The sequence below is a fragment of the Microtus ochrogaster genome, linkage group LG9, assembly GCF_000317375.1.
Source record: "Microtus ochrogaster isolate Prairie Vole_2 linkage group LG9, MicOch1.0, whole genome shotgun sequence".
NCBI lineage: Eukaryota > Metazoa > Chordata > Mammalia > Rodentia > Cricetidae > Microtus > Microtus ochrogaster.
In genome coordinates this window covers 761,814-774,641 of record NC_022034.1, presented here as the reverse complement: position 1 = coordinate 774,641, position 12,828 = coordinate 761,814, and the positions used below count along the sequence as shown (strand labels likewise).

Genomic DNA, 12,828 nt, shown 5'->3' with positions numbered 1-12,828 from the left:
CTCCTCTTGCTCTTCCTCTTGCTCTTCCTCATCTTCTTCTTCTCCTTCTTCTCCTTCTATGTAGGCTAGATTTTTAATTGTATATATTTTCTATTTCTGCCAGACCCACCTCTCCTTTCTCCTGTCCAGCTATTGACTACTCACCTCTTTATTAGATCAATCTGGTGTTTCAGGCAGACAACGAACCGCAGCTTTACAGAGTTAAACAAATGGAACATAAAAGAATGCAAACCACATCTTTGCTTTCTTAAATGAATATTCCACAGCATAAATAAACATAAAATATCTTAAGCTAATATTCCATATCTCCTTTCCTGGTCCCATATCTATCCTTCCTCCATCTCAGCCATCCCTCTCACCCAAGCTCTCCCCAACCCTCGCCTTCTCCTTTCTTTCTCCTCCTCTCCCCTTCACCCCACCCTACCCCACTCCACACCCACCTCCATGATCCCAACTTTTGCCTGTCGATGTTTTCTGCTTCCAATTTCCAGGAGGATCTATATATGTTTTTCTTTGGGTTCACATTATTACTTAGCTTCTCTAGATCACGAAATATAGGCTCAATATCTTCTGTTTATGACTAAAATCCACTAATGAGTGAGTACATACTATAGTCATATTTTTTTATGTCTGGGTTATCTCACTCAGGATAGTGTTTTCTACTTCCATCCATATGTATTCAAAAATGTAAGATGTCTTTTTTTTTTTACAGCTGAGTACTACTCTAATGTGTATATGTTCCACTTTCTTTATCCACTCTTTTATTGAGGGCATCTAGATTGTTTCTAGGTTCTGGCTATTACAAATAATGTTGATATGAACATAGTTGAAGAAATGATTTTGTAGTATGATTGGGCATCTCTTGGGTATATTCCTAAGAGTGGTATTACTGGATCCTGAGGTGGGTTGACTACCAATTTTCTGAGAAATCGCCACACTGATTTCCAAAATGTTTGCACATGTTTGCATTCCCACCAGCAATGGATTTTGTATGTTTTTTTAATTAATCTGTGGATGTCTGCTTTGTTACCAAGTATGTGATCAATTTTCAAGAAGGTTGAGGTGCTGAAAAGAAGGTATATTCTTTCTTGTTTGGGGGGAATGTTCTATACATGTCTGTTAAGTCCATTTGATTCATTATATTTGTTAGTTCTCTTATTTCTCTGTTAAGTTTCTGGTTGACTTGTCCATTGTTGAGAGAGGAGTGTTAAAATCTCCTATTATTAATGTATGGGGTTTGATGTTGATTTGTGTTCTACATATGTGGGTGCTTTTATTTTAGGGGCATAGATATTCAGGATTAAGACTTCACCTAGATGAACTATTTCTTTTATAGAATAAAGTGTCCTTCTCCATCTCTTCTGATTGATTTTAGTTTGAAATCAATTTTGTTAGGTATTAGGATAGCCACACTCGCTTGTTTCTTAGGTCCTTTTGATTGGAAAACCTTTTCCTAGTCATTTACTCAGAAGTAGTGTCTATCTTTGAGGTTGAGGTGTGTTTCTTGTAAACAGCACAGTGCTGGATCCTGTTTTTATATCCATTTACTTAACCTGTGCTTTTTTAATAGGTGAATTGAGGCCATTAATATTTAGTAATATGAATGACCAGTGGTTGTTAGCTCTGGTTATTTTTTGGTGGTAGTGTTTGTGTGTTTCCCTTCTTTGAGTTGTGTTGGAGGAGGGTTATCAGATGTCTACCCTATTGTGGATGTTGTTAGCTTCCTTGTGTTGAGATTTTCCTTGTAGTAATTTCTGTAAGGCTGGGTTTGTGGAAATGTATTGTTTAAATCTGTTTTTGTCCTGGAATATCTTGTTTTCTCCATTGATGGTGAAAGAAAAGCTTTGCTGGGTATAGTAGTCTGGACTTGCATTCATGGTCTCTTAATGTCTGAAGCTCATCTATCCACGACCTTCTGGCTTTCATGGTTTCCATTGAGAAGTCGGGTGTATTCTAACAGGTTTACCTTTATATATTACTTGACCTTTTTCTGTTGCAGCTCTTATTCTGTATGGTTTGTGTTTTGATTATTATATGGCAAGGGGATTTTTTTTTGATCCAGTCTATTCGGTGTTCTGTATGCTTCTTGTACCTTCATAGGAATATCATTTTTTAGGTTGGGAAAGTTTTCTTGTATGCTTTTGTTGAATATGTTTTATAGGCCATTGAGCTGTAATTCTTTTTCTTCTACCCCTATTATTCTTAGGTTTGGTCTTTTCATGGTGTCCCAGATTTCCTGGATGTTTTGTGATAGGAATTTGTTGGATTTACTGTTTTCTTTGATCAAAGAGTTTGTTTCCTCTATAGTATCATCAGAGCCTGAGATTCTTTCTTCTATCTCTTGTATTCTGTTGGTTATGCTTGTCTCTGTAATTCCTGTTCATTTACACAGATTTTCCAAATCCAGGCAGCTCATTTTCTTTTTTCTTTATTACCTCCATTTTGGTCTTCAAGTCTTGAACTGTTTCCTTTACCTGTTTGATTGCTTATCCTTAATTTTCTTGGGTATCTTTAAAGGATTTATTAATTCTTCTAACTTTTTGTTTGTCTTCTCTTCTATTTCTTTCAGGGAGTTTTTCACTTCCTGTTTAAGGGTCTCCATCATTTTCATAAGGTTACGTTTGAAGTTGATTTCTTCTACTTATGAATTAGGGCATTCAAGTCTTCCTGTTGTGTGTTTGCTGGATTCTTGCATTATCATGTTGCTTTTCAGGTTGGAGGAATTCTTGCATTGGTGCCTGCCCAGATCTTCCTTCAAATGCCTCCAGGAGAGTTTTGGCGTCTTGGTCCAATCTTTGCTGTGGATTACTGTGTACTTGGGGATTTTTCTTGGTCTTCCCTCTCTTAGATCCCCTCAACACTGGAGCTGGCACTCAGATCCCCTCTACACTGAAGCAGGCTTTGTTGGTGAATCTAAGGACCCTGTAGATGGAAAGGAATGCTTGGGGGCAGAATGGGATGGGGTAAATAGAGAAAGCCAGTAGCCTGGGAGATGCCTAGCTGAATGGCCAGAAACACAAAGGGAATTGGAAGGGGCCTGTACTCAGTTCCTGGGACAGCCAGCTGCCCAGATGGGCAGACACTTACACCTCCAGATGGATCTCCTCAGGAGCAGGACTTCTTGCTGGGTCAAGGACCTTGCAGACAAAAGGGCAGGCTTGGTGGAGACAGGATCCTGTGGAACAAAGAAGCCCTTGCAGCAGGAGCACTCACCACTGGCTCCCCACACCCTCAACCCTGAAGCTGGCTTAGTTGGGGGATCCTAGGACTTTGCAGATGAAAAGGGTTGCTTGGGGGCAGGATGGAATGGGTAAATAGAGAAAGCCAGTAGCCTGGGAGATGCACCAGTGAATGGCCAGAAATGTTTAGGGAATTGAAGGGGGGCTGTACTCCGTTCCCAGGATGGACTAACAGATGGGCGAGCACACACTTACCCCTCAGGATGGATCTCCCATCAGTACCCATTTTCAGATTCTTTACAGAGTATGTGCCCTCTACTTAGTATTTCTTTCACCACTCTTCTCTGGTTGATCTTTAGAGTAATGACCTCCTTTGTGTCTTTTTCTACTCTTGTTCATAGGGAATTATATTGTATTATCAATTCAAAAGATCTACAGCTGATATAGTATCACTAACAATGAAAGAATATATCACGTATAATAAATAATTTGATGAAATTAAATGAATCTTAGAATGGCTTAACTAGATTTTTCTACATTTAGATCAGTTTTGCCAACTTTTAAATAACTAACTATTAACAAGTCAAAGGGCTTGAAATTCAAGTCATGCATGAGAAGAAAATATCAGATGTTACCAGAAGGAACAATGGAGCAGTTTACACTGAAAGTCAGAAGTTAATTGTTAAAGAGAACCAGAATATTTGCAGGTGTAAATCAAAATTACCATTGCAATTGCACAAGATTGATTAAATTATTAAAAGTTTAATGCCCTAGATTTCCATGCATACTATGAATGCATTTATAATTTTGATTATCTTATACAAACTTGTCCAATATCTGCAGTCTCCAAAGACAGAAAGGATTGCGACAAAACCTAGAAGAAAAGGCCAAGAGACTACTGCCCTTGGCATATTCCCCAGAGACAAAGTTACAATAAGTTAATGAAAATAATCAAACAGATTTGATCACTAAGTTATGCTACATTGAATATATTGCTGATATTATGCACATAATGCACCTTAGAGAAAAAATATATCTTAATGAATAAGAAATAATTTCTTGATAGTTAAGGCTAAGGAACGTGCTTCAAGAGCATGGAAAATGACTGGATTTATTACCTGAATAATACAAATGAAAATATAACCTATAGTACATGAGACAATTCTTCTGAAAATTGGGGTAATATGTTTATTTGCTCAGCACATATAAAAGGTAAGCAATATTTGAATCACCTATTTAATTACAGTGGATTTTTCTAACCTCATGATCAAAAATTATCACACATAATAAAAATTGTTTCAATTCAGTTGGTTGCAGTAGAATAATTTCCTTAATTCTGAACATGATAGCCATACCTATAAGAAACTATCTCTAATTCTTATAATGGGATTTTGACTTCAAATGAAATCATTTTTTGGTTGAAAAATTGTTTGGTATTCCTTGATTTATTGCTATTGCTAAGAATATAGAAACCAAAATAATATTTTCTGTTTTGTTTTTCATAATGTTTTTGAACTTTCGATGAGACTATGGACTCTTGGATTACAAGGCTCTCACAGAATTCATCTGTCTCCATAGTACATAGGTTATTTAACCACATTTTTCCTTCAGCTACTCATGAAAAACTGCAGATAACTATTTTATTTGAAACACATTAAATGAGACATATAAGGAACTCATAAAACAGCACTTAGTACATAAGAAAAATCTCAGAAGCTGTCAGTGGAAGGGCAAAATATGATTAATCAGATCTGTCTGTTAATTCTTTAAATTTATTCTTAGTTGCCATAAAAGAGTAAAACAAGTAATCAGGGAAAGGTGATTTTGTTTTGAGGGAGAAAACACATTTTCAGTAAAGATAGTGTAGGAACCATGGTTTCCAACTAGAATCTGCCAAGGAATCACTTGTTGCCTGAAAGAGTCCCTCAAGTCCAATGATAGAAATGATCAAATTAGGTTCTTTTGAGGATACTATATTTTATATTGTTACTTGGATCACATATTTGATATTTTTGTGTTTCTATAACAAAGTCCTCATCTAGTATGAGGTGAAAATACAGTTAATTAGGCTGATGGCTTTCTTTGTTTTAAGAAGGTGTTTTTCTTAGTTATTGCTGCTTCTTCATATCACTCAGTGTATTATAAGCTATTAACTCTAAGCTTAGTATTTTTGCTGATTCACAATTTTTTTACTCTCATAAAGTGAAGAACAAGGGGATACATGAGTAGGATGATAACGTGGGCTAGAATGATAATGATAATTCAAAATGAGAAGTAAGCAATAAAGTCAACACCTACTGAGGCTAGAGCGGTTATTATCCAGATCAGACAGTTCATAGCCCATGCTATTCCTGAACTAAAATAACCACTTGAGCTTGATGTTTCCCCTTGAAGGAAAGGCAAAAACCAAATATAACAGTGAGGATATTGAAACGTTAGATAGTAAATTTAAGATAGAAAATTTGATAAAATTAGATACCGAATTTCCATTATAAATCACTCATTGTTAATTCACTTTATTAGCATGTTGTTGAAGCCAATGAACAATCATCCCTGCAATAGTTTTGTAAATATATATCAAATGCTCACCTGTGTATAGAACTAATTATTTATTAGAACAGAAAGCCAATTAAGAAAATGAAGTTGTTTTTTTCTAGAAAGCATTTTTCATATTTTTAAAATAAAAACTTAAAAAATGATTCATGATAGTCTATTTTCTCAAAACTTTACACATTGCTGCTAAGTTTCAATTCATTCATTCTCTGATATATAAGTATCCTAAATACATAGTTATATTTATTCCCACAAATTCTTTCATATTTATATATGTATTGGTCTAACTGTAGTCTCTAAGCTCTATAAAAATAGCACCTATGGACGGGCGGTGGTGGAGCACGCCTTTAATCCCAGCACTCGGGAGGCAGAGGCAGGTGGAGCTCTGTGAGTTCGAGGCCAGCCTGGTCTACAAGAGCTAGTTCCAGGACAGGAATCAAAAAGCAATGGAAAAACCCTGTCTCGAAAAACAAAACAAAAAAAAATAGCACCTATGCTATGTGGAATTTTATAAATTGCATTTTTATGATCCTTCATACAGAGAAGACAGATATTAAATCATCGTCATCTACTCAGAACTACACAGGCAGCTACTCAGAAACATCAGGAAAAAAGAAACTTCAATTCTCTATGTGCAAGTTGTTTTTTTATTTTTCATGAGTGCTGTATTGCATCTAAATAAGAATATATATGGAAAAGTTATGTAAATATTGAGTGCTCTTGAAAAGTTATAAGATGAAAAGAAATTGTATAGTTATATAAAGGAAGCAAATAAGCAAATTCTAAGTTTTCAGAAAACCAAACTAGAGTTTGAAAGTCCAGACATTATAGATTACTCTTTCCATCATTTTACATAGATTATACTCTACCCAAAATTTTATATTTACTCTTTTCTATTTACTCTTGTGAATGTAGAATATGTGAAAAGGTTTAGAATAATTTGAAAATAAAATTCACACTCAAAGTTTTAGTCACTCCCAGAAATTCAAGATTAATAAAAGTAAAACACCGAGTCAGATTTTAAATTATGATAATGTTTGGGGAAAAGAGACAGATAAAGAAACTTGAAATTCTAAGAGCAGAAATCAGTAAAATGGATTCAGGAATGTACAAAACTCAAGATTTTAGGAAGATTTAACTAAATGGCACAATTACTAACCCCAAGTAATTATTTTTATAGATCAAAGATGTTCAATGCCTACATCAATGCACTAGATCCTATATTTTTGTTTTTTAATCCTTTTAGCTTTTGTTTCCTTCCAATATATTAAACATATACTTATTTTTCATATGTGACTTCTACAAAATTGACATATTCTTGAGTTTTATAAACTTCTCATTCCATATTACTGATCAGAAACTCATTTCTTTCTTCAAGGTAATAGCATTCCTCACTGTGCTACACATTGAAGGCAACTGTTTATAGCCAAAGGATAGACAGCCTGTACCATTGAGATCTTCTGTTGTTGCTCCGTGTCTTGTTATTTTGGTTTGTGACAAACCATGATTCTTTATTGTGAGTGTGAAAAACAGGTTTTAAATATCCTTTTCTTGTATCCTATGAAAATTTAGGAAACGGGACTATATAGGCTTGCAAATAACTCATGGAAAGAAAGACAAGTAGACATCTTTACTGGATCTGTGGATTTGACACACAATTTGTCACAAATTTTTTGAATACCATGGAGTAAATGACTTATAGCCTTGATACCTGTCATCCATGGATGGATCCATATTAAAAACTCCACAACAAAAGAACTGTTCCACTTTGTTAGAATTCATCTTAATTGGATTTTCTGATGTTCCCAATTTGCAAGGATTTCTTTTTGTGGTGTTTTTGATAATGTATTTAATTATTGTGTTGAGCAATAGTTTTATCATCATAATTACTAGGACTGACCCTTCTCTGCAGACTCCCATGTATTTTTTCCTTGGAAATTTTTCTTTCTTAGAAATATGTTATGTGTCAGTCATTCTCCCCAGGTTATTAACCAGTCTCTACAGACAAGACAGAAGCATTTCCATTATAGCGTGTGCTACTCAAATGTATTCATTCCTTTGTTTAGGGGCCACTGAATGCCTTATTCTGACTGTTATGGCTTTTGACAGGTATGTTGCCATTTGCAGCCCATTGCTCTACCCTGTCATCATGAACAATAGTTTCTGTATACAACTGGCAACTGGCTGTTGGGTATTTGGAGTTCCTGTGCATATAGGGTTCACATATTGGATCTTCTCTCTACCATTTTGTGGATCGAATCAGTTGAATCATTTTTTCTGTGATGTACCTCCAGTAGTAAGCCTGGCTTGTTGGGACACTTTAATGCTAGAGGTAGTGATTTATGTGATTGCCCTTTTAGTGGTCACAGTTCCTTTTATGTTGATACTGGTATCTTATGTAAAAATAATCTCAACCATTCTGAAGCTTCCATCTGCTACTGGGAGAGCCAAGGCCTTCTCTACATGTTCTTCCCACCTTATAATTGTAGCTTTATTCTTCGGATCAGGTATCATCACATATTTGAGACCAAAGTCCAGCTACTCAGCAGTAACAGACAAATTCCTTTCTCTTTTCTATACAGTTCTGACCCCGCTGTTTAATCCCATGATATACTGTTTGAGAAACAAAGATGTTATGATTGCATTGAAAAAGTTCCTTTTGAGACGTTTTATGTTATGATTTGCAAAACATGCTTGATTTTTTAATAAATTTCTTATTTTCTGTAATTGTAGTGTAAACATGTCATTCATTTACCTTATTGTCTTTTTCTTATCCACTCCATGTAACATTACCCTTGCTCCCTTAAATTTTCATGGCTTCTTTAAAAAAATTATTTTTACATAGAAATTCATGTACATAAAACACATAAAAGTTCCTCTTTTTCATACAGTATTTGTGATTATTTTTCAACAGTCTTGATTTTGAGTCATTCTGAAGGGTGCTCGTTTTTATGTTATGCAAAACGAACTCGGTGTCTATTATCAAGCAATATGTTAATTCCAATTTTAATTCTTATTTATGTGCAAATAAAATTTCAAGAAAATTCTTGATTTCAAAAGTAACAATGGAGTTATTAAAGAATTTTTAGTTCTTTTTATGATAGGATTCCAAAATACCTGCTCTATTTTCTATTTCATGAAAGTATCATGCAGATGTATGCTGTACTGGGTAGTTCAGTTTCAACTTGACACAAACTAGTGTCAAGTAACATTTACATTTGCAGTAAAGAGGAGGGAACCTCAGTTGAGGAAATGCCTCCATTACTATGAGCAAAAGGATTATTTAGTAATTAGTCAGTCTCATTTCACATGGTCAAACCATCAGAGTGAGGAACTGTGAATGGAGTTTAAATGCAATGTATGTTGGTATTAATGCCTTGCGGTTAAAGAGACTGTTCTGTAGTTTCTTCACCATAGCCTATTTCTTTCTGCTACAAATTTGTGATTCAACTCCCGTAGTTCATTATTATTTGATCATTTACTGGACACAATTTTACCTATGAATTTTCTGTTTACTGATTGCATCCTCTAGATATGTGTGAAAACAGTCCCACTACCAAGTGTTTGCTCCTGTCTCCTATGTACATGCAGGTATCAGCCTTCCTGCAATAATCTTTAATGACAGGCATTTGGTCAGTGTTTAGGGTCCATATAAAATATCCCATCTAAGACATTCCCAGATATCTGAAGACATAGAATTACCACGTGCCCAAATTTGCAGATTCATTTCTACTCAAATAGATAGGAAATATAAGCAATTATTGGTTTTACCTCACTTGTAGGTAAAGAAGCAATGATCTAAAAATGGCCTTGTTTTAAATGATTCCTAACTCCTAATGCTCATCTTCACCTCAGTTTACTGATGACTTTTGTTCAGGAGATTTACTACTGTGTCTTAACCTCAAGAAAAACAATTGACCATCTACCCACAGCCCAGAGGAAGACAAATCTCCACTGGCACCTCTGGTAATTTTGAGGCTTGTGTCTTTTCTTTGTTCCAATTGCTTAGAGTAAGTAAGTAAATGCTATAAACTTCAGATCCAAAATGCCCTTAGATTTTGCAACATTTGGCAAAAGTGCTACTGGACAGTTGGCCATAAACTTCCTTGTCTCTGAGTTGGGCTGTCTGCAGGCTTTTGTTGGTCTTTGTAGCTGGGTAAGAACAAAGAGAGTTAACAGAAGTCAGAGCAGAAGCATCCTAAAAATTAGCAGAGATAGGAAAACGAAGAAAAAAAAGAAGAAAAAGAATGTAGCTGAGAATTGTAATTGTAATTAGAATTGAGACAGAGAATGAGAGCTAAGAAATTATAGGCAGGACAAGAATTAGAATAAAGAAAAAGAAAGAACAATAAAAAGACAAGGTTAGAAAGAACAGATTATGTGTAGATTTTATTGGCTTATAGTAGCATCTTTTTTGAACCTTGAGGGTAAACTTTACTGGCACAAATTTTAAAGTTTTCAATACTCTATGAGATCTGGATCTAAAGCATTTTCTCAATTGGTGAGGAACCACATTATTGTGGGTGGTGCCATCCATGGGATTCTCGTTGTCAGTTCTGTAAGAAAACAGACTAAGCCACAGGAAACAATCCAGTACCAGCTGCCCTCCATGGCCTCTGCATTAGCTCCACCCTCCAGCTTCCTGCCTTATTTGAATTACTGCTATGACTACCATTGGCGATGAACAGCATTGTGGAATTTAGGCTGAATAAAACTTTTCCTCCACAATATACTTTATGGACAGGTTTTTTAGTCACTGCAATAGAAATCCTGATTATGACAAATGTTTACTCCATTATTATGTGGAAATGAGTTAGCAATTAATAGGTAAAACTATACTATTAGTACTGTAATGCATTTTGGTTAATAATTGCTTTGTAATTATATAATTATATTAAAGAAAATTCAACATCCAGTTGATGTTATATTATCCTCTATATGCTGGGAATATTTTTAATTACCAATGATTAACAAAGAAGCTTTTTTGGTCAATGGCTCAGCAGATTAAAGTCAGGTGAGAAATCCAAACACAGATAAAGTGAGAGAATAGGCATAGTCAAGGAGATGCCATGTAGATGCCGAAGGATAAAGATGCCCGGATCCTTTCCTGTAATCCACAGCCTCATAGTGATACACAGATAAATAGAAATGGAGTAGTTTAAAATGTTAATAACTTGGCCAAAGAGTGTTGCAATTAATATACTTTCTGCATGATTATTCGGGTCTGGGCACCTCGGAATTGCATGAGCAGTCTTGGTCTACATCCAGTTGACATTATGTATATTTCATGTTAAAGACATCCTACTCTCTGATGAGTAACCTGCTGCCACACATGGGTTTAAACAATCTTTTTATCAGATGGACTTGGTAATACAGACATTCTGTTTCATCATTCGAGAGGCAGAGATAGGTGGATCTCTGAGTTAATGGTCATCCTAGCATTCAGAACAAATGCCAGGATACCCTGGTTTACACAGAGAAACCCAGACTTGAAACCCTCCCTCCAAAAACGTTTTTTTTTTTCCTTAAAATATTCTTATCTTTTTTCTTTAATGCCCATAATTAATGTCTGTAGAAATATTTTTAATTGATTGCTTATATTCTTAAATGTGAGAAACTTTGGCATTCCATGGAATTTTAGTATTAACATATTTGTAAGATTTATCAAGAAATATCACTTGAAAACAGGGTTTTCAAATGTATCTCAGTGGCTTTACAAGTTTTTTTCTGAGATGAAGACAACCCACCCTCTAGGCTAGTGATTTTCTAAATATTACAAACCTCCTTCAGGAGAGCACACTTTATTCAGGCAAGTTTTTGCATAGAATATCAGATCACACTAAAATAAGTAATTGAATGAATAAATAAATAGGTATAACCATAATATGCTAATTATACCAATGATCAATTCATTCTTTTTATTTTTTGAATGTTTAGCTTCTCAAGTTTAAATTTTCATTTTTTTTTATTTCTTCAATGTTTTTAATCTATAGATATACAATTTTTTTTATAGAACACAAACATGGTAACCAGAAGTTAGATAAAATCAAAAGACAAGAACTACAGGAGTGTTTGCTATGTGGTAGTAAGTTATAGCTTTGCAGAGCAGAGTGACTAGAGACAATGGTAGCATACTGTAAATTTCAAAGACTATATCCTAAATAAGTAAATGATTATATTTATCTTTTAACATATATATACTACATGTATTGTATTAAAATATTATTAAATTTCCAAGAAATAGGTACACATTTTAGCTTATATGAGTTTTTATTTAATTATTTATGGAGTAGTGAGACTGGAGAAAAGCTCCCAAATTTAAAGAGAGTAAAGGACAGTTGGGTATATTCTTATAATCCATGTTCCCTTTAGCTTAAATTGTGTCTCTGAGACCATCCTGGAAAATATAACAAGTTTCCAGCTGGCCAGAGCTATATACTAACATCCTGTATATAATAGAATGTTGGTTTTAATGGGCTCATGGAAACAGATCTCAATAGTGTTGAGAGCATTAAAATATAAATAAAACTTATTTTCAGGACATTTCATATTCTAATTATTTTGAAAAAAAAAGGACATTCGTGATCCTAGAGAAGCTAAATAAGAAGGAGAACCCAAAGGAAAACATATAGCTATCCTCTTGGATAATGGGAGTAGACAAGATTGCCAGGCAAATATTGGGAGCTCTGGGGTGGAGGTAGGATAGGGGTAAGGGGAAATCGGGAGAGAAAAGTAAGAAGGGAAGGATGGGGAGAGCTTGGAGGAATGGGATGGTTGGGATGGAGGAAAGGTGGATACGGAGGCAGGGAAGTATATATCTTAATTAAGGGAGCCATTTTATGGTTGGCAAGAGACTTGACTCTAGAGGAGTTCCCAGGTGTCCAAGGAGATGTCCCCAGCTAGTTCCTTGGACAGCTGAGGAGAGAAAGCCTGAAATGGCCCTATCCTATAGCCAAACTGATGAGTATCTTGCATATCACCATAGAACCTTCATCTCGAGATGGATGGAGATAGAGACAGAGACCCACATTGGAGCACTGGAATGAGCTCCAATGAGGAGCAGAAGGAGGGAGAACATGAGCAGGGAAGTCAGGAC

At 35.2% G+C, this 12,828-nt stretch overlaps 1 protein-coding gene across 1 annotated transcript; it reads left to right on the top strand.

Moving 5' to 3' along the window:
• The first annotated feature begins 7,452 nt into the window (after positions 1 to 7,452).
• LOC101990362 (olfactory receptor 10AG1-like) lies at positions 7,453 to 8,412 on the top strand. Its single transcript, XM_005363283.1, has one exon. The coding sequence runs from the start codon at positions 7,453 to 7,455 to the stop codon at positions 8,410 to 8,412; it is 960 nt and encodes a 319-aa protein (XP_005363340.1).
• Positions 8,413 to 12,828: the final 4,416 nt, after the last annotated feature.